Source organism: Rhinolophus ferrumequinum, chromosome 24 (genome assembly GCF_004115265.2).
Source record: "Rhinolophus ferrumequinum isolate MPI-CBG mRhiFer1 chromosome 24, mRhiFer1_v1.p, whole genome shotgun sequence".
In the NCBI taxonomy this organism is placed as follows: domain Eukaryota; kingdom Metazoa; phylum Chordata; class Mammalia; order Chiroptera; family Rhinolophidae; genus Rhinolophus; species Rhinolophus ferrumequinum.
The window spans coordinates 13376189-13398864 of record NC_046307.1 but is presented as its reverse complement, the minus strand read 5'-3'; the positions used below and the strand labels follow the sequence as shown (position 1 = coordinate 13398864).

The 22676-nt window shown below is 46.1% G+C and overlaps 1 protein-coding gene across 1 annotated transcript; it reads left to right on the top strand.

Moving 5' to 3' along the window:
- Positions 1-1700: 1700 nt before the first annotated feature.
- On the top strand, positions 1701-18045 carry GFRA3 (GDNF family receptor alpha 3). Its single transcript, XM_033095714.1, has 8 exons — positions 1701-2124; positions 7755-8042; positions 12636-12728; positions 13971-14283; positions 16296-16399; positions 16566-16700; positions 17099-17172; positions 17359-18045. Exons 1-8 carry the CDS (start codon positions 2040-2042, stop codon positions 17446-17448), a joined length of 1182 nt encoding a protein of 393 aa, XP_032951605.1. The 5' UTR covers positions 1701-2039; the 3' UTR covers positions 17449-18045.
- The last annotated feature ends 4631 nt before the right edge of the window (positions 18046-22676 follow it).

The window sequence follows — 22676 nt, the reverse complement described above, 5'->3', positions numbered from 1 at the left end:
GGGGGGAGGGTGTGCTGCAAGAGCTGTCAATATTAATCTTGGAGTCATATTTATTTGCAGAGGCTTCCTCAACCCTCCCCTATCTTTGGTTACCAGTCCTCATTCAAGGTCCAGTGATGTCAGGCTCTCTACCCCAGTGCCCCCAAAATATGTGTCAGGCATCCCATTTACTCTCACAAAAAGGTTGACCTCTTGCAGGTGGAATTGGGCATTGCTCTCAGCCCTTCAGTTTGACCTTATTCCATTCCTGCTCCATTCATTCCATGGGGATAGCATTGAGTAGACTTTGAGTAGGCACCCTGAGCAAACGCCTTTTCCCAACTTACCCTCCGACCCCAAACTTGATTTGGCTTTGTTGCTGAAAGAGAGGAGAGCAGAGGTGACACCCCTTTACCATACCACATCCTTGTTGACTCGTAGGTCTCAGCTCTTTCCCAAAACTCCATTTTGAAACTGTTGTCGGAGTGGAAAGTGGGGGCTATTAGCTCCCCAGCTACAGGCTTTCTAACCTTACTGGAGAGGAGGTACGTTGGAAAAGGTACATTAAAAGTAGGGTAGAGCTGGGGGAACACAGGCCCTGTGCAAAAGCTGAGTAGCCAGATGTTCACTTTCACAGTTCTGTAAGACTAGCAGGGAAGATATAGATTAAAATGAAGCACAAACTCCATTTCAAGTGCATTACAGCTCAGGCACCAGCTCCCCTTGGGCAGGAGAAGGGAGGAAAGGGCACAAGAGGCCACCTCAGTCTCCTTCCTTATCTAGGCCCACATGTCTCTTTCCTAGCTTTGTGAAGGGTGATTTACACCCCTGGCTGGAATGACTCTCTTTCTGGGCTGATTACATCTGCAAATGCCCCCCAGAGGCCACAGCAGGATGGCCATATTCAGAAGCAGCAGCCAATAAATCTCAAAGGTTTATATTGCGCTTCTCAATACCCTCCCTCCTGGACCTCCGCCAGGATGGCTGTGGCAGTGAAAGGGCTTGGTTGGAGAGTTAGGGGATGAAACACTCTACGTCCTTTCATCAACCTCTTTTTCTTTCTGAGCGCTGCTTAATTCTCATTCAACTCCTTTTGCCTCTATCTTTACCCTGGAAGCAGGTGGGAATCAGCCCTAGTCCCAATAAACACCCTTGTGGCTCTGGATAGAAATCCTGGGCTCTGGGTACTTTGGTGTTTCCTAGCTATTTAAAATGATGAGGCTCCTAAATGGTCTCTCTAGTCAACTTCCTCAGTGATCTTGCCTTTCTTCCAGGGGAATTCCTGCTGTTTAGTCTTGGGGTGGGTGGTTTAATCCTTCCATGCACCTTCATGACACTGAAGGGGCCGAATTTGATTGGAGTCTAGTCTGGCAGAGGTCCTGGGATCTGGCCCCTGGTCTGCTCCCAGCAAAGCCATTTCACCTGTCTGGTACCCATCTTTACAAAATCTTGGGGGTGAAAGACAATGAATGAATCTTACCCGTTAAGATACTTATGAGAGGAAAATGAAATCATAGATGTGCAAATCCTAAGAAAAAAATATACTAGAAATGCCCTTGTGCGGGTTTATTCAAGTTTTGTCACCAGACTTCATTTTGTGGTGGTAGTGCGGTGGGGATGTGCGAAAAAGGGTGCTTTTTTGGACAGAGATTGGGATGCCCCAGATGGCGAGTCTCCAGCGGCAGCTTCCCCACTGTCTCAGGCCGAATTCTTCCTCTAAGTGGCGTGGGCTGCCGACGACAGGTGGGCGGACCTGGCAGAGCACGGTCTTCCGCGCCCCTCCTGGGGCACTTGTGCTCCCTCGCCCCCACCCTGGCCGCTTTCTCTGTCCAGTAGAAGACGCGTGGTGTAGTCGTCCGCTTGGAGTTGGAGGGCGGCTCCCAGGACCCTGGTGGGAGAGCGTTGGCGCCGTTTGCGAGGAGGGGCTTGCGAGGAGGGGCGGGAGACGGTGGTGGGAGGTGCCCCCGGCGCGCAGAGCTCCAGTTCGAGGAGCGAGGGGAGCCCGGCACCCCGCGCAGGCAGAGCGCCCCGAGGGTGGACACCAGCGTGCGCTCCCCACCATGGCTCGCCCGCGGACCCCTCGACCACCGCCGCCTGTACTCCTGCTGCTGTTGCTGCCACCACTGCCGCTACTGCCCGGAGCCGGTGAGTGTCGTCTGTGGGTACACAGAGCCCAGTACGGACAGGGTGTTAGGGGGAGCGGAGGGGATCGTGTAGGCAGGGTCCCGGTTACCGCTACCCAGAGGGCTCAGACACCACACTACCACCTGGTCCCAGGCATCTGTCCCTCTGAGCCGGGGGAACTAGATAAGGGATCCCGGGGTGCGGGAAGAAGTGGGTTCCATGCCTAGTAGTGTCTGAGCTGTTGCAGATGGAGTGCCAGCAGTGGCCAGGGCACCCTGGCATCTCCTTGCTCCAGGTTTCCCTCTTCCCTCTTTTGAGGTGCGTCTGCACCATCACAGAACTACCAGCTGCCAGGCCACTTCCAGGACAGCATGTCTGGGGGCGGGGAAAATCAGAAGCAGCGCTCCATTTGCTCCATGTGGGCTTCATCTCTTCTACCCCCTATAAGGACTAGGGATGTGGACGCTGGGTACAGATAAAGAAAACGAAATTTTCCTTAGAACTGATTTGTCAAAAGTAGGGTTGTAAACTACTGCCAGAACATGCCAACATCGTTATTTGGTTGTATTGCTGAGAATATTGCTCACCACCAACCTACTCCCTTCAGGATATAGTTTTTGTTAATTATTTTAATTAGAGGAGAAAACTATTGGGTAAGATGGCCTTCCCCTGAAAGCTGACCAGCACAGTGCCTTCCCCTATTACAGATACACAGGTGTTTTATGGAATATGTAATTCAAGGTCTGGGTTTGAACCATGTCATTCCCCCAAGGAAGGGGGCAGCCTGGGATCCATGATCCCAGGGAATGTGCTCATGGCCTTTGGGAGTAGGACCGGTGTGTGGAATCCCATTGTGGGGCTCCTGCCCAGAGCCTGCATGTAGACTGGTGACCTCAGTCCACAGGGTCTGTACTGGAGAAACGTAATCTTGGCTGCAAGACAGGTATGGAAAGAAGGAGGGAAAGGACTAATCTGTACAGAATGACTCCCTCAATAAATCAGGGCAGCGAGACATCACTGATTTGATTTGATTTGACAACCCAGGAAATTTCACTAATGCTAGTGGTATGGCTGCATGTCAGGATCAGGGATAAATATTAAATAATCTTCATTAACCAATTAAATGGAACAAGCCCCACCGTGTTATAAGGAAACTTAATGTGGCCCCCATCATCTTTTGAGCTGCAATGCCCCTAAATCTACCACTGCTCAGAATTGGTGAGCTATCAGATAAAAAAATTAGAGAGGTTTACTTTTGAAAATTGTTATGACTCAATATTTAGTCCATTTAAAGCAATAAGACTTGGACCTGCTACATTTCTTTCAGCAAGTACTTACTGGGTACCTACCAGGAGTAACATCTTAAACATTTTATTTCTCAAACTGTTTAAATTCATGTCCCCTTTTTGGTAAAGATAAAAATCTTGTGCCTTCCTTAAATAATTTTTTTGAAACTTCAAAAGCTGTTTTTTTACCTTCGACATATAAAATTATCAAATATGCTTTTTTAAAAAGAATATTTTTATTGGGGGAATATTGGGGAACAGTGTGTTTCTCCAGGGCCCATCAGCTCCAAGTCATTGTCCTTCAATCTAGTTGTAGAGGGCGCAGCTCAGCTCCACATCTAGTTGCTGCTTTCAATCTTTAGTTGCAGGGGGCGCAGCCCACCATCCCATGTGGGAATTGAACCGCAAACCTTGTTGTTGAGAGCTCACGCTCTAACCAACTGAGCCATCCAGCTGCCCCTCAAATATGCTTTTTGAACCACACATTCCCTTTGAAAATTCTGATATACCCCTAAAGGGGCCTAACCTTTCTCTTCTCCATCCTCTCCACTGAGAAATTTTGATTTAATCCAATCCCCTCATCTTACATTTGAGAAACTAAGGTCCAGAAAGTGAAGTAAATTGTCCTAGGCAGGGCTGGGACTAAGGTGAGGTGAGTGAAGGGGCTGCCAAGAAACTCAGCAGTCAAGATAATATTAATGCAATATTTTTAAAAATCAAAATTAATGCCCCAAAATCCATGATGAACAGAATATCAAAATTTTAAATAGAAAGAGTAACAATGTCCTGTTGAGGCATATTGGAGTCTAAAGCAAAAGAAAAAATCTGTACTACTGAGACTGCCTTTATTTATACACTGGATATGGCACTAATTCTCAAACTACTCTCTGGTGAACTTGCTGAAATTCAGATTCTCAAGCTTTATCACCAGAGATTCTGATTCAGTAATTCTGGGATGGAGCTCAGAAATCTGCATTTTACTGAGTAATCTAATTGATTACAGGTGACTGGAAGAGGAGGTTGGACTAACTAAACTCTGAGGTCCCTCCTAATTTTGGGTCTCTGATTGTAAGTAGACGAAAAGGGCCCAGAGAAATTATAGAGGTGGCTCACAGAATGTCTCTGTTATCTGGTTATTTCTTCGGTAGCAGGAGCTCACAAAGAACAAGCAGTGTTCTTGGCACTGGCGACAGAACAGTGATAAGAGAGACATGGAAGTCTAAAGGGAGAGATAATCAGAAAAAAATCAAGTTAAAAAAATCAAGTGGTAATAAGTGCTATGCAGAGAATCGGAGTAATAATGTGTTAGAGTTGCTAGAAGGTTATTTTACAACGGTTGGTTGGGGATGGCCTTTCTGAGATGTCATTTAAACTGCAAACTGAATTACCAGAAGGGGACAGCTGGACAGCCATGTGAAGATCACAGAGAAGCGCATTCCAAGCACAAAGAAAGACTAGGGCAAAACCCTGAGGTGGATGCAAGCTTGTCTTGGGTAGCGGCAACCACAGAGAAGGCCAGTGTGGATAGAGGGAAGTGGGAGAAGAAAAAAGGGCTAGGAGTTGAGGTTAGAAAAGTGGGCCAGGACCAGGTCTCACAAGGCTTTGTAAACCAGGGTATATAAACTAGATCTTAACCTAAGTGCAGTGGAAGCTATTGGAGAGCTTTAAGCAGAGAAATGAGCTGATCCCATGTAATGCCAATCAGCCTTAGAATTGTTGCATTCACACAATGGGATGCTATACAGCAGCAAAAACAAGCTACTTACAACTATACTTAACAGTGTGGGTGAATTTCATAAACATAATATTGAGCTAAAGAAGCCAAGACACCAAAAGCACATGTTGCATGATTGAAAAACAGGAAAAATTAATCTCTAATGTTAGAAATAAAGAGGCTGGTTTCCTTGAGGGGATGGTGACTGGCAAAGGGTTTCTGGAGTGCTGGCAATGTTCTGGTCCTTTATCTGGGGTCTGGTTAAGTAGGCGTATTCAATTTGAAATTCATTGAACTGTGCATTTTTGATTTGTGCACTCTTCTGTATGCTATACGTCAATAAAATAATTTATTACCAAACATACAAGTGGCTAACAAGCACATGAAAATGTGCTCAACATCATTAGTTATTAAGGAAATGCAAATGAAAACCACAATGTGATACCACTTCACACCCATTAGGATGGCTATTTAAAAAACAGGAGAATAACAAGAGTCAGCAAGTATATGGAGAAATTGCAACCCTTGTACATTACTGGTGGGAATGTAAAATGGTGCAGCCACTATGGAAAACAATTTGGTGGTTTCTCAAAAAGTTAAACATTGAATTACCATATGCCCCAGCAATCCACTCCTAGGTATACGCGTACACCCAAAGAACTGAATACAAATATTGAAGCAAATACGTGTACATGAATGTGCGTGGCAGCACAGTTCACAATAACAAAAGGAAACAACCCCAGTTGACATTCATCAACTGATGTGTGGATAAACAAAATGTGGTATATTCATACAATGAAATAGTATTCATCCATTAAAAAAGAATGAAGTACTTGATACATGCTACAATGTGGATGAACCTCAAAAACAGTATGTTATTATAGATGAAAAAAGCCAAATATAAAAGAGTACGTATTGTAGGGGTGGCCGGATGGCTCAGTTGGTTAGAGCGCGAGTTCTTAACAACAAGGTTTGCGGTTCAATTCCCACATAGGATGGTGGGCTGTGCCCCCTGCAACTAAAGATTGAAAACAGCGACTGGACTTGGAGCTGAGTTGCGCCCTCCACAACTAGATTGAAGGACAACGACTTGGAGCTGATGGGCCCTGGAAAAACACACTGCTTCCAACAACAAAATAAATAAATAAAAGATTACATATTGTATGATTCCATTTACATTTTAATGTCTAGGGAAATCTGTAGAGACAGAAAGCAGTTTAGTGGTTGCCAGAGACTAGGAGGAAAGTAGAATGGTGTGTGGATTTCCCATTAAAGTGAGGATTTCCTTTTGGGGTAATAAAAATGTATTGGAATTAGGTGGAGGTGATGATTAATAACAATCATGAATGTACTAAATGCCATTTAATTGTACCCTTTAAGATGGTTAATTTTATGTTGCATGAATTTTATCTTAATAAAAATGTTTTCCAGCCTAAAAAAAAAATCATTAAAAAAGATGGCTGCAACAACAACCAAATAGTAACTCTGTGAGGTGAAGGGTGTGTTAATTAATCTTATTCTGGTGATCAGTGTGTTTCTCCAGGGCCCATCAGCTCCAAGTCATTGTCCTTCAATCTAGTTGTGGAGGGCGCAGCTCAGCTCCAAGTCCAGTCGCCATTTTCAATCTTAGTTGCAGGGGGCGCAGCCCACCATCCCATGTGGGAATTGAACCAGCAACCTTGTTGTTGAGAGCTCGCACTCTAACCAACTGAGCCATCCGGCTGCCCCACCGAGTGCTCAGCGGCAGCTCATTGTCTTCAATCTAATTGTGGAGGGTGCAGCTCACTGGCTCATGTGGAATCGAACCAGCAACCCTGTTGTTCAGAGTTCGTGCTCTAATCAACTGAGTCATCTGGCCACCCAGAATCAAGGAATCTTGGCAGTAGTTCAGACAAGAGTTAATGGTGGCTGGAGCTAAGGAAGTAGTAATAACAGATGTGGAGAGAAGTGGAAAGATTCCAGATACGCTGTGGAGTTGACAGGACTTGTTGGATTGAACTAGGATGTGAAGGAAAGAGAATTATGAATGACTTGTAGATGTTTTGCCTTGAAAAATTGGGGGGATGATGGTATGTTACCTCTTGATAGTGACCCTAAGTCCTAGGATGCTTTCTCTGGAACTGAGCTCTAACCTTGGGATTCCTGACTGAGTGACAGAATCAGTAAAAGCTCCGCACCCCAACCCTAAGCAGTTCCCACCGTAAGGTATATTTTAAATGACTCAGAATTGTCGCTAACTCTCACTGTGCATGCCCATGCACGTTGTCAGCTCTCCGGTTACGATGCGAGCCCTATCCATGACATAGCTCTGCCCAGGGCACTGGTATCTGTGCCTGGAAGGGTCATCAGGCTCCACTTCAAACACCTGTCTGCCTCCCCCTCCCTGGAGGCTGAGTAGCCTCTCTTGAGACCCCCACCTCTTCTTGGGCCTGATCTATTCTGTCCAGATTGTGACAGCTGCAGACTCTCCACTCCTGCTAGGCTTCTTTCTCCTGACACTTGTTCCTAAAGGCCTTTTGTGTGTTCCCCCAAGACCTTCCTGCCTAAGGCTTTCCCCGGAATCCCCCCAACCTCACCTTAGGACGACGTGGTACTCCCAGGTAGCTATTCTGACCTTATGTGAGCCTCACCTGGTCTCTGTCCCGCCACAGGGGACCCCCTCCCCACAGAAGGCCGGCTCATGAACAACTGTATCCAGGCCAGGAAGAAGTGCCAGGCCGATCCCACTTGCGATGCTACCTACCACCACCTGAAGTCCTGTACCTCTAGTATAAGCACCCCGTCACCTGCAGAGGAGTCTTCAGTTTCTGAGGACTGCTTGGAGGTAGCACAACGCCTCAGGAATAGCTCCCTGCGGAGCTGTACATGCCAACGGCGCATGAAGAACCAAACTGCCTGCCTGGACATCTACTGGACCGTTCACCCTGCCCGCAGCCTTGGTGAGGCCCCATCCTAGAGTGGACTAAGCTAGGGAAGGTGGCACTTGGGTGTTGTTTTTTAATCAGCATATGAGCCCCATGGTCGATTCTGACAGATGACAATGAAGCTCTGCATGTGACATCAGTAAAAAGTGGAGGGAGGAATTGGCAGTCTCCTTTTGGGTCCCCCAACATTGTCCTCTCTTCCTCCTACTTCCCCCTTTCTTACCTGAAGGCATGTAGCTGCTTCTTGGCAGAGGTCCAAACCAGGCGGAGGCCCAACCTGGGAGCTCCTAGGACAGAAGGGTATGGAGAAGGAGGTGGAGGAAAATGGTCTTAACCCACAAACAGGCTCCAAATACAATGTAATCCATAAGTTCGGAGAGACTGGGAGGCAGTGTCCTGGTCCAGCCTTTAACAGAAAAGATACTTATTAGTCAGGCCGACGGTAAAAGAGGGCACAGGAAGAGCCAAAGAGAAGAGCTTCCTCTGACTCTTTCCATAGACCCCTCTGTATTAGTCGGCTTTTACTGGACTATGCTGTAGTAACAAAGGTTTACTTGTAAAAGAAGTGATTTGCAAAACAAAGGTTGAGTTTTTGCTCATGTCCATGTTGGCTCTTTCATGTGCCCCCATCATTCTGGGATCCAGGCTGGAGGTGCAGCCTCTATCTGGGATGTTCCCTTCTCATGGCAGAGGGAAGTGAGCAATGGCAAAACCATGTTATGGATTTAAAAGCTGCTCAGATACATAAAACACTCTGCTCACATCCCATCACATAAAATACTCTGCTCACATCCCATTGACAAAACAAATCACATAGCACACAAGCCTGACATCACTGGGGAGGGGAGGTTTACTCTTCCCACAGGGAGACATTAAAAACTACATGGCAATAAGTGAGGATATATAATCTTACAGGGAGGGCAAAAATGAGTGGAAACAATAATGCGATCTCCATAGTCCACCACTTGGTCAAAATATTCATTTTCTTCCTTTCCACAAGCAAAATACGCTTACCCACTTTCCAAGGAAAATGCCCTAAGAGTTCTATTCAAACACGACATCAGGTTCCAAGTCTAGGATCTTGTGATAATTTCCACATCAGCTCTGGATATGGCTCCTCTTGATCTAGAAATGTATGGACTAAAAAGACAAGTCATCTGCCTCCCATACATACTCCATATACAATTATGGGACAGGGACGGGAGAACCACAAAAGACACTCTCAGAAAGGGGAGGGATGGGAGGCTTACAACAGACTTTGATTCATAGTAACTCTGAAGTCCTGCTAGACAAATGTTACCAGGGCCATCTCCTCTGGGAGCAGGGGTTGTTCTTTAATAAGACCCTGTTTTTGCTCCAAGGGAGAGCTTCTCTATCCAGGACTCTTGGCCCAGCTTTCTGCGAGGTCCTTCTTTTCCATTACGGTTAAGTCCTCACTTAACATCGTCATCCACAGATTCTTGGAAACTGACTTTAAGTGAAACAACATATGATGAAACCAATTTTACCGTAGACTAATTGATATAAACAAGAGTTAAGTTCCTATGGCATATTTCTGGTCTCAAAAACATTGCCAAACTTCTAAATAAAGACCCAAACACTTCTAATATTAAACATTGAAATGAAAGTGAGCTAAGCATACATTTAAGAAAGATGAATAAATACAAGTAAGATAATTATGTTCCAACCCCCTATTCCTGTTCAGGGTCATGGGTAGCCAGAGCCTATCCCAGCCGCTCAGGGTGCAAGGCGGGAACCAGCCCTGGACAGGATGCCTTTCCCTCGCAGGGCGCGTGCACATGCAATTGCATACACACACAAACACACACATACACACACAAACACACACACACACACACACACACACACACACACGCTAGGGCAACTTAGACACACCAGTCACCTCATATGCACATCTTTGGGATGTGGGAGGAAACCAGAATGCCCATAGAAAACCCACGCAGACATGGGGGACATGCAAGCTCCACACAGACAGTAGCCCCGACTGAGAATCAATTTTTTTCCTCAACATTGAAACAACGAAACAACATTGAACAAAATGACGTTATATACAAAAGGACCCGCTGTATTTTCTTTGGCCACATCTGGAAAGGGCATTGGAGACTCTGAGCTGCTCAGGGACTGGACAGCATTCTCAGTTTGCTTCCTATCTGAGGAATGTTGGGGCATTTTAAGTTTCAAATAGTCACAGTCTCTTTTAATCCAAACTGGTTACTCTTAGCAGTACAACTCTCTCAAAACATAATTGCTTTTTATACTTTGATTTCTGTCACCTCCTGTGCGAGTAGTTGCCTTTTTCTGTAATTCTTTTCAAGACATGCATCTCTTTCTGACTGAATGACCTTGCCCTTATCAGGCTTCTGTGGGAGAGCCACTAGTCTTTTTTCCCTGAGCATGTTTGTACAACTGGCAGGATTTATTGGATACCATCGTTATCAATGAGAAATCTCCACAAAGAGCATGATAGCCACAAACTTGATTTGGTCTTTGCTCCAAAGCTGAGTTGTAATAGACCTTATTACTCTAAGCATTTTTCAGTGTTATCTTTTACCCTTTGACTATGAGAAGCAGTTGCATCGCTTAATCCTGCAAGTCCTAGAGTTTCTGGATTCTCCCTTTTCTGTTTCCTCACTATTTGCAAACTGGCAAGTTCTTCTGTGAGCTTCTATCTTTCTTGGAGAACCTTGCCAAATGCAGCCAATAGCAATCAAGACATGCTAGTAACCTTCTGTTTCTCGGTTTCTTCCCCTTAAAGCACGAGCTCGTTCAGTACATCATCTTTCTTCCAAGTTTACTACCCACTACTCTGTCCCAAAGCCAATACCATATATTTACTTTTTTGTTGTTACTGCAGCACTCCACTTCCAGATACCAATTGCATTTTTAATAAGAATTTGCTAGGTTATGCTGCAGTAACAACCCCCAAATCTCCGGTTTTCAACAGCAAAAAAATATTTCTTGCTGAGGTTACACATCAACTACAAGCTTCCGTGAGTTGGCTTTGCCTTTGCTCTACCCATCTTCATCTGGGGATCCAGGCTGGCAGAGGGAGGAGGGCAACAGCAGAACCATGTGATGATGGTTCTTACAGCTTCTGCTCAGATGTGATTTACGTCACTTCAGCTCACCATCCATAGGCCAAAGCAAGTCATGTGGCAAAGCCTTACAGTGGAATGGGGAAGTAGACTGCTCTCAGTAGGCTGAAAGCCACATGGCAACAGGTGGGGATATACGATCTTCCTACAGGCTGGGTGGCAAATAATTGCAAACAGCAATACAACTTGCCTTCCACTCCTCATCCTAACCACTTCTGTTTCAGAACATCCCCTGAGACTTCTCCTTGGATTCTCTTGCCTCCCTCTTTTCCCTTAAGAGTATCAGATCTTCTCAAGTATCCAAACCATCCTCTCCTATTTGCCTGACATCATCCGTATTCTTTCCCTCCTAAAGGCTTGTTGGGTGACAGACCTGCAAGCTCACCTCTCTCACCTCTCTCTCTTCCAAAAATATTTATTAATCAACATCTAGTGAGCGCCTACCATGCAGATGAGCTATGCAGTAATTTTATAAGACCTAGTAAGCCCCCTTAAAGAGCCCACAGCCCCATGGGGGTGACTGAGAGAGATGTGTTTCTTTTGAGATCACTGTCTCTTCCTTCTCAGCTTTTCTCAGTCAGGTTCAATTGGGATCTGGCTTCCCTTCCATCTCCTCAGCATGCAATGCAATGCATCTGCATAGCCAAGTGGTCAGGCCTGGAACACAGTCCAACACTGCCCCTTCTCCACTAGCAACAGAAAGCAAGACAGAGTCCCATTGCCTGCTTATGGACCTACAGGCAGTACGTCTAGTGGTTAGGAGCAGGGATTCCGCAATCAGGTTTCAAACCCCAGCTCCACTTCTTAGCTTATGTGAGTCTGAGTAACTTAACCTCTCTCATCCTCAGTTTCTTTTACCTACCCACAGCCTTCTCAGGAGGATTAAATGAGATCATACACCATGTTTCTCCGAAAATAAGACCTAGCTGGACAATCAGCTTTAATGCGTCTTTTGGAGCAAAAATTAATATAAGATCCAGTATTATATTATATTGTATTATATTATATTATATTATATTAGACCCACTCTTGTATTGTAGTAAAATAAGACCAGGTCTTATATTAATTCTCCCTGGCCTGGATACAGTTGTTCATGATCCGGCACTCTGTGGGGAGCGGGTCCCCTGTGGCGGGAGAGAGACCAGGTGAGGCTAGGTCTTATTTTCGGGGAAACACGGTATACTAGACATTATCCCTTTCCATATATATATGAATTTTGTTTTCACTTACACCATAGAGGCCAGCACACAGTGTGTTCAACATGGTAGCTTTACTGTTCTTATTACGACACCCAGTTTATTCATCAAGTCCAGCCTATACCTTTATGACCCTGTTTTTCTTCCTCATTCCTGCACAGCTTACAGTTAGTAGTTAGGGAGAGACTGTGCCTTTCCCTTTTTGCCACAGGGCTTTGAGGTCTGACTCAGCAGCCTCAGCCTCTCCTGCCCCTGCCCCCAGCTCTGTCCTCAGGTCCTCTTCACCTTGTCTCTAGGTGACTATGAGCTGGATGTCTCCCCCTACGAAGACACAGTGACCAGAAAACCCTGGAAAATGAATCCCAACAAACTGAAGAAGCTCAAACCAGGTGTGGAGAGCAAACAGAGGCTGGGGCCTGAGGACCGGGCCTGAACACTGAAGGCGGGGTGGCTGGTGGGGAACACAAGCTGGGGGTCTTGTCTGGGGGCAGAGTCCTCCACCTTCCGGTAACTAACACAGCCTTGTGTAGGGTGGGAATCTGCACCGTGGGGCATGGTCTGGTCTCACCAGAGTAATCAAAGAGCGATGGTTACTAGGGAGGCATTTGAAGGGAGCCCATTAGGGCTCCCTGGTTTCAAAAGGTGGGTCTCTCTACAAAGTGTTTGGTGGGAGTGGCAGCAGCCCCAGAAAAAAAGTGTGCTGAAATGGAGTATTTACCCTCATTCAAGGCTCCCACGAAAGTAATTTTTTGTCCCTGAAGACTAGGAAATTGCTTGTTTTCCACCATTCTAATGGGATGGGCGAGGTGCAGGGCAGGGAAAATGATTAGAGAGAAAGACTCCTCAGGGGTGACTCGGTCTGCCAAGAACTAGGATACATGTTTTTCAGGAAAGGGAAACTGTCGTGTTAATTGGAAAGGATTGCACACACACTCTCTTTTTAAGAAAGATGTGAGTTTTGTTATACTGTCCTATGTACTAGAAATTTGGAAGAAAAGCACAGAGATTTGTACATAACAAAACTCTTAGTGACAGGAACCCGGGAATTACCTGTTCCTGTTACTCCATGGTTCTGACTGCCGGAATATTCTGTTAATAGAAATATCACCCTAATTTCCCAAGACTCAAGGGTGTGGGAGACTTTCAGGTGGGCATCAGTCAGCAAAGGACATGCAGGTGATATTACTACTGAGCAGAATAGACAGACGTAAAACAAAACAAAACTCCTAAATAGAATTGGGGTGCATCTGTTTCGGACAGTTCAGAAAGTGCTTCAGATTGTTGTAGGGTCCCTCGGCAATGATTTCCACCATGACATCTCACTCAATGCATAGGATTGAGGAAAGGGTTTTGGTTATTTGAGCTTTCTGGCTGCTTGATTTCTAGATAAATGAGCGTTAGATAATACATGGCTTTTTTTTTTTTTTTTTAAACCTAATCAAGCTGAGAAGCAGGATATGGGGAGGATACCAGATACAGTTTATGGATTAGGAGTGGCTTACTCAGGGCAGTCCTCCCTTTCTTCCTACACCCACAACCATGCTTATTAAAGCGGAGGGTGGGCAGGGGGCTGCTAGGGAAGTGGCACCAAGTCACTAGTCCTCTGTGACTTGGTGCCACTCTCCCCACAGATTGGGATCTCTGCCTCAAGTTCGCCATGCTGTGCACTCTTAATGGCAAGTGTGGCCGGCTTCGCAAGGCCTACGGGGAGGCGTGCTCGGGACCCCGCTGCCAGCGCCACACCTGCCAGCGGCAGCTCCGCACCTTCTTCGAGAAGGCCTCTGAGCCCCACGCGCAGAGCCTGCTGCTGTGCCCGTGCGCGCCGGCCGACCTGGGCTGCGGGCAGCGCCGGCGCAACACCATCGCCCCCAGCTGCGCGCTGCCGGCTGGGACCCCCAACTGCCTGGAGCTGCGGCGCCGCTGCCTCTCCGACGTCCTGTGCAGGTGCGGAGGGCTGAGTGCGGATGGGCAGGGTGTGCACCACTCCTAACAGGCAGCCTTCCCGTGCGGCCCTGGGGCTGGCCCGCCAGGGACCGTGCACTGACGTCACCAGGCGGCTACCTTCGATATTTTCTGAAATGCTTTTCTCAAAAAAGTAATATATAGTTTTTGTTGTGTGTGTAGAAACTTCAGAAAATAGAAAAATGTATAAAAGTATCACTCCGAATCGTCACCTGAAGATAATCTATCTACCATACCTTTGGGAGCATTTTCTTCCAGTCTTCTTTGTATACAGATAAACAAATTGGACATTTTGGGAATAAATTTCTATCTTATATTGTATCTTTTTTGCACATATGGTACATAGTTTATGGGCATTTTCCTGTGGAAGCAGTATGGAATAGTAGTGGTGAAGAGTGGCTCTGAAGTCAGACAGGCGTGAATTGAAATCATGGGTCTGTGTGACCTTGAGCCTATCATTTAACCCAAAATTCTTTCCCTTAACCTAAAGTTCCACTTAGTCCTGTGTTGAAACTGGGATAATAATGCAGAACTCGTACGATTTGGGCGAGAGTTAAATTACATAATTTGTGTAGAGTGCTTAACTTACTGGTCCAGATAAGTACTCAAGAAATGGTGGTGCTTATTGTGTCACTTACTCTCCTTTGCCAACTTGATTTTTAAGTGCCTACCTCGTATTCCATTCCATTCCAAGGATGCCCCATTCCTTATTTAATCATTCCTCTAGTGTTGGATATTTAGGTTGCTTTCTTTATTGCTATAAATAAGGCTGCGATAAGTATCACTCTTGTTCATCAATCTTTGTGCACAAATCTAATTATTACTTAGGATTTGTTGCTACAAGTGCCATTACCAAATCAAAGGGCATGAAGATTTGTAAGGTGTTTGATACATTTTCTCCAACCAAATTCTGATCTGGTTTTTTTCTGCCTCCTCTGGACAAAACACTCACCAAATTGAAGTCATCATCCATTCGAGTGACATTTGTTGTTAACGGGAATCACACCAACCTTGTTTTGTAACCTGATTCTAACACTCACTTCTCTGTAACCTTGGGCAGGTTACTTAACCTCTGAGTCCCACTTTCCCCTCCTGTGAAATATTACATTGTCAGAGCTCTCAATAATCATAATACTAACACTTACTACTTACTATGGGCAAGGTCCTGTTTTAAGGACTTACCACGTATTAAGTCATCGAAACCTCATAAGAACCCTGCAAGATAAGTGCTATTTTTATTTTCTTATCATCCTCAGTTTACAAATGAAGAAACCACAGCAGAGAAAGGTTAAATAACTTGCTCAAGTCCACCCCGGTGGTAAGTCAGGTTTGTTAATGAAGTTTGGGCTGAAGGAAGTCTGGCCAAGAGTCTGTGCTCCTAACTCCTCTGCCATACTGCCTATTATTGTGCTGGTAGCTATTACTATTACTGTTACATAACAAGTGCTGGACTAGATGGTTAAGATATTGTTCCTTTCTTCAAGGAGTTTGCATTTGAGTGGGGGTGACAGAGGAGTAAACCACCAATCTAACAAAGCAAAATGTAAGGAAAACTGTAGAAATGTATACATTAATAGAAAAACATAATTCCATCATCCAAAGATAACCAGCTTTACCTATTATAGAATGAATGTTAATAATAACAACATCTCACATTTGTTAAACACTTAAGTACCAGGCACTATGCTAAATGCTATGCACACATTCTCTTATTTCATTCTCACAGAAATCCACTCTCTCTATTTATGGTAGAGGAAACCAAGGTTGAAGAAGCTCCATAATCCTAGGATTTGGAATGATATGTTGTGGGGACTGGAGTGGTAATGCATTTCATTGTGACTGGAGCAGGCTTCACTGTGGAGGAAGCCCTGGGCCAGGTTCTAAAGGCAAAGGAGGATTTGGCATGAAGACAGTCATGTCAACTAAAGAGGCACCAAGGTGAAGTCTACAGTCCAGACCCTCAATAGGGACCATTGAAATTTTCCTTCTTCCAGATCTCGCCTGGCAGATTTTCAGACCCACTGCCATCCCATGGACGGCAGAGAGACCTGTGCTACAGACAAGTCCAGATGTCTGCTGGCATACACGGGGCTGATTGGTGAGGATGGGATATACGTGGAGGGAGCCCACAGGTTGTCCAGCCCTGCGTGTGAGAATGCTCTGGCTACTGAACCCATATGGAATGCTCCTGAGACAGGTGGGAGAGGGTGGGAGCTGAGGTCGGGGCTGGCCTAGGCCCTCACAGTCCCCTCTGCACCCCACAGGCACTGCCATGACCCCCAACTTTGTCAGCAATGTCAACGCCAGCGTTGCCTTAAGTTGTACCTGCAGAGGCAGTGGTAATCTGCAGGAGGAGTGTGAGCGGCTGGAAGCGTCCTTCTCTCACAACCGCTGCCTCAGTGAGTATCCTCCACCTGCCTCCTCCCCGTGGCCAGGTCAACTGGATCCAGACGGAGGAAAAGGTCAACGTGATGGGCCACACTGGCTCCATCTATCTCCTGTGAGGAGCAGCCCGCCCCCTCCTCAGTGTAGGCTTACATCACCCCAGCATGGGCCTTTCTTTCTTCTGCTGCTTTCTGAGTGACCCCCAAGCTGCCTGTTCTACCTGTCTGGGCCCCAGGAACACTCTTCAGCTCAAGGAATAAGCAAGCAGAATAAGACAATATTCCGTTCCCACCTGCCACCCACCTGCCCTTCTGTGTCTTCAGGTCTCTGAGACATTCCCGTTCCTTCCTTGGGAGCCTGAGAGCTCTCCAACATCTACCTGCCTCCAGTCTATCCTCTCTTTTCTCCTCAGCGGAGGCCATTGCAGCTAAGATGCGTTTGCACAGCCAACTCTTCTCCCAGGCCTCACCTGTGATGGAACACCAGGTAGAACCTCCTCTATTACATTCCTCTTACCTTTACCAAACCATCTGGGGGAACCCAGGAAAGGCAGACAAGGGGATGGAGGGGGGTGACCTTGTTTCCTGAATACTATAGACCTCTAATGGGCACCTTGACTGAGGCTGAGATGGTGAAAGGGGTGGAGCTGACTGCACTGCGTTTCTTCCACAGAAAAACAGCGCTGCTCTGAGGCCACAGCCCTGGGTACCATCTCTGTTCTCCTTCACACTTGCCTTGATTCTGCTCCCAAGTTTCTGGTAGCTGTACTTCCCTGGAGGCCCTCTTCCCCTCTGCTACACCCAGGGCTGACCTGCTGCCTATAAGAGGTGAAGAAAGGACAGTATCAGGAAGGAGGTGCAGTACACAACGTGACAACCCCAACCCCTCCCCCCACCCACCCATCCAGTTTGCTCCAGATGAGGCCACACAGTAGGAGCTGACTGGCTAAGTTCTCATTCCCTCCACTTCTGACTCAGGTTGCTCCTCCTTAGGAACTGGTTACCACGTTTAGCCATCTCTTCTGGTGGTGACCAGAGCTACGAAACTGTCTCCTGATCCCTTCCTCCTGCCCCACAGGATCAGCAGGCTTTCAGAAATCAGTCCTTCTCTATTGCATTCTCCAGGTCAGCAGGGCTGTGTTCCTAGGCAGCCTGGAAAGACACCCCCCATTGTTAGGAAAGCTGGAGCAAGACCCCTGCCCCCTTGTCTCCTCTGAAGGGGGATGGGAACCCACTGCCTGCCCTGCCCTGGGATCCTGCAGAGCGTTTGAGCATCAAGAGCAGGAGCATTTGGGCCTTGCGGTCTTCCTGCCACTGTCCCAAAGTCCCCTCAGCCTCTTGGATCATGATTAAACGTTTTGACTTCAAACTTTGCTCTTTTCTCACATTGTGAATTTATACAGAACTAGAGATTTTACAGACAGAAGAGCCCAGGCCAGGTGACCGGGAGACACAGCAACTCTGCCACCAACTGCTGTGTGACTTCAGGCACATTTCTCAGCCTTTCTGTGTACTTGACATGGAGTTAGAATTAAAAATAGCTTATGTGAGGCTGTGGACCTGGTATCCATCCCAGCTCCAGCCATTTTTGGGATACTGCCTGGGATCTGCCACAGCAGCTGAGGAGGGCGGTCCTTAGTCAGCCACAGCATTTATTGAGCACCTGCTTGTGCGATTGGTCTGCTCCACATTATAAAGGGGGCCAGAGGAAAGGGGAGACTGGTCCTTGATCTCACTGGGATGAGATCCCTGTGCAAACAGGCTGTGCAAAACAGCCACCAGTGCAAAGTAGCTGAAAGAATATCTTTACAGAGCTGTGGACATTTGTCTGTCAACTCATTCACTCACTTTTCCCATAAGCACCTGATAAATACAGGTGATTCCCAGGTATTAATATTCAGATCTTGTTTTCAAGCCTTTCACAAACCAGAGCAGGGGAACAGATGAGACAGTCAATTAAAAAAGTGCAGTGTGATAAGTGCTGTACAATAGTCATAACGACAACACTCAGCTATTGTGCCAGGTACTACTTTGCCCCTACTGTGTGCACGTACATGTATTAATTCTTCTAATCCTCCAACAACACTTGATTTTGTCAGTCACTAGCTACGTGACCTTGGGCTTAACCTCTCTGGACCTCATTTTCCACATTTGTAACACAGAAAAAGCATAGAACCCACCTCCCAAGAAATGAGATAATCCATATGAAAGCATTGTGACTGACACACAGTAAGAACTCAAAAAAGTTAGCAATTATAGTATAAGGATTTGTAGAGAATTTGGATGATACAAATAATTATCAAGAAGAAAGTGAAAGTCTTTAAAATCTCACTCTCAAATTTCCAGACCTGCGCCTTGCACATATGAGAATCTGTGGGTGTGTATAACTTTTACGTAAGTGGAGGCAGACACTGCATAGCAAAATGTTAAGTCACGGACGTCTTTCAGTGCCCATGAGTAGAGTTTGAGCTACATCATCCTTTTCATTAGCTGCGTAAGATGGCCTTGTATGAATGTGTATTTCTACATACATAGTTTATTTAACCAGTTTTGCATTGATGGATATTTCGTTGTCTTTCCATTTCTCTCCCAGGCAAGTTTTAACGCAGTGAGGAAGTGACCAGGGGTAGAATGTGCAGAGGAGCTGCCACAGTGGTGGGTGGAATAGGGAAGCCTCTCCCTTACATTCTTGTATCCCCATAGCTCACCCTGTCCTGGGAAATGCCCAGACAACCTGTGTCCCTGCAAACTCCAGTGGGGCATCGGCTGCACCTTCCCTGCTTCCCCTCCCAGGAAAATCTCTGAGCTATCCAGCCCTCTCCATTTGCTTTGGTTCCATTAGCTTAGGGCTGAGGGTGTGAATGGTACAGTCATTCCTTGCTAAGTGCTTGAATTAGACTAATAGGTCATCTGTGCTTTTCTCTGAAGAAGGTCCAAATTTCCTGGTAAACAACCAGACCAGGGCCCAGAGCCAAGACCCGGGGTGGGGGCTCAGTGGCTGGACTGAAACTTTTAATGGTATCCTGGCTGGCTGGGATGGTTAATGCCATTAGACTAGCTTCTGGGTAACAAGGTGGGAAGGGCTGCTGGCAGCACTGGTAAGTGGAGAGTGCTGAATTATAGCAGTCTTTTAAACAACTATCTTCAAATTTACTCATTCATTCAGTCAGTGAACCTTGGACAAGCACTTGCTCTGTGCCAAGCTGTGAGTATTTTTCAAGATCTGTTCCTGCCCACTCATGACCTGTCATTTCAGTGAAGGGGCAGCCCCGGGACTCTGGCAGCTGGGCCCAAAGTTTGGGCAGCTGGGACGCTTCAGTTATCCTGGTTGACTATAAAGCTCAGCTGTGTGACCTTGAGAAATATTCTTTACCTCTCTGAACTACCATTGCTACAGTGGGGATGCCAACAGGAGTACCTAACTTAAAGGGTTACAGTTTCTGTTTGCTCTGTTTTTAATAACTACAATATCAACTATTTAACTGAAAAACTAATTGGCAATATCAACTAATGTTTATATCAATTTAAATGGTTGTGGTTGGCAATCTTTTGGCTTCCTATTTCTATAAAAGTTTATAAGCATGAGGAATTTATGCTTGTTTTGAGCTCCATGTATATTTAAGTTAGATAATAGTAAACATATTTTAAAACACTCAGAATTGTTTTTGAGGACTGGAAATAATTATAACACGCATAGTGCCTGATAGTGGATGAAGATTCAGTAAAAAGTATTATTATCACTTCTGGGAGGGGATCTGTGGGTACTCTGTATTCCGCTCCCCGCCCTGGAACAGTGGTGCTCTGCCTCTAACCGTGGGCTGAATTCTACGTAGGGCTGCCCCTGGGAGACTCACTATTCAAGATCTGAACTCCAGGATGGAAGCCAGGAACCGTGAACAAGTCATGGAGTCAAAGGTCTTTTGGCTGTTAGTAACAGAAACATTGGAATTACTTAATAAAAGGGGAATGTCACACAACCCAATCCAGGAAGTTCAGCCAGACCTTGGGGGAGCGGGAACTGGTGAATCATGAACCAATTGTGAGCCCCATCTGTTGAAGGTCTAGACATCATGGACCATCTACTTCATTCTCTCTGCAGACCTACTTCCTCTGTATGACCTTCCAGGTAAATGAGCTCTCATCCCCACTCAAGATTCACAGAAAATCTGATTATCTATGCACAGGTTCTAGATTGGCTTTTCTGGATTGAGGGTCCATCCCAGGTCTGTTAGCTGGGTAAAGGAAACGGATCCACGTGATACTAACATAACTACAGGACCCCAGGCCTATTAGTGGAGGGCAGTTCTCAGAGAAAACTGTGTGGCTCACCAAAACCCAAAAGGCATAGGCTCTTGTCAGGGGTGGATCTTAATCACCTGAGATCCAGTTTTGCTTCTTTTGTGGCTTCCTCCCTGGCCTCAGAGTGTCATCTCTGAGCTTCCTTCTTGGATGCCCTGAAGGGGTGGGAATGTAGGAATGAACACAGGCTAGGTGCTGTGGTTCCTTTGGTTCTGAGAACCACCTTGGGAGCCAGATCTGAGTGGAGGTTCCTTATGGCTGCAGATGGAGGCTTTACTTCTGTGGGGCTTGCTAGATTTTTGGTCCTTGCAGTTGAAGAGTAAGGTTTCAAAACATGCCACATGGGCATAAGGGTTATTTTGATTTGAAGGCAATTGAGAATCAATAGGGACGGGAAGAGTTCTCTGCCCTCCCCTTATCTGCCAGAAAGCAGGGCATAACTGAAGATGGGAAGTCAACTCCAAGATGAATGTGCATAAACAGACATTACTTAAATAGCCCTTACCTTCCATTAGTTTCCCCCATGTATTTCCTAGTCACTTCCCCACAATTTATTTTCCCTTGGAGCCGAAACCCTCTTTCCTTCGTTAAAAGGGTATGTAAGACTCCGAGTCTAACCCTGAGTCTTAGTGGAATTTTACTTCTTTTTTGTAGGTAAATATTAATAAAAATGGTGCCTTTTATCCCATCAATCTGTCTTTTGTTAGCTTAATTCATAGGCCCCCAGTTCTAAGAGGTTAGAGGGAAAGGTGTTTCCTCCCTGACAAAAGCATTGCTATATCCTTGTCTGATAACGTTCCATCTTTGTCTCTGTACATAACTCATCTGACCAACAACCATAGACTCTCACCCTCAATCCTCTCTTGGGACCTCTGGGTGCTCAGAAATCCCAGCCTCTTTTCAGCATCTCTGCTTCTCTCAGGTGGAAGCCTATTCACATCTGGAACCTGAGAGACTTGTTACAATAAAATTCTACCTTTAGATATTGAGCTGGTCATGGCCTTATCTGACATACTGTGGGTGGGTGTGAGGGTGGAAGAGAGACAGAGACAATAATTACTAACATTTATTAAGAGCTGAATGTGTGCAAAGCACCCTGCTAATAGCTTAATGAGCATCATCTCATTTACTTTTCAGAACTATCCTATTTTATTTCTCCCATTTTACCAGGGAGCTTAAGCAACCAGAGGCCAAGCAACTTGTCCAAGCTTACAGGTCTAACAAGTGGCTGATCCAGAAATCAAACCTCAATCTTCCTGACTCTTAGGAACACTCTTTGACCCACATCATATTTATCCAGTGTTGGGGTGAGACCCCCACTTCCTAAATTACAGTAGAGGCCACAATGAGGGGTATGGGGTCAGAGGAAGCTCTTTTAGGCTGCAGAGATGGTTTCCGGGAAGAGAAGGTATTTGGGATGGGCCTGTTAGAGTGAGTAGGGTTTACAGTATTAGGCAGAAATGGGGGAGGGCACCTCAGAGATCAGAGTGAGGAAATGCAAAGACTGAAAAAGACAGGGAGTGTTGGGGATGAGGGGACAAGTGGTCTGCTGTGAGTGACGTTCTGTGAAGGAAGGTGCTCCCTGGTCTTCCTGTCACTCATCTCCGCATCCCACAGTCCTGAGGGAGAGGTCTCCTCTGCACACCCAGCTGCAGAGCTGCTGCTGTGAAAGCCCGCCCTTTGGAGCAGGCA

What these genes read in the sequence shown, in the direction of transcription:
- GFRA3 (XM_033095714.1), top strand. Translation starts at nt 2,040, where the DNA reads ATGGCTCGCCCGCGGACCCCTCGACCACCGCCGCCTGTACTCCTGCTG. An exon ending in ACTGAAGAAGCTCAAACCAG is followed by an intron (nt 12,729 to 13,970) that starts GTGTGGAGAGCA and finishes CTCTCCCCACAG; the next exon opens with ATTGGGATCTCTGCCTCAAG. An exon ending in CACCTGTGATGGAACACCAG is followed by an intron (nt 17,173 to 17,358) that starts GTAGAACCTCCT and finishes TTTCTTCCACAG; the next exon opens with AAAAACAGCGCTGCTCTGAG.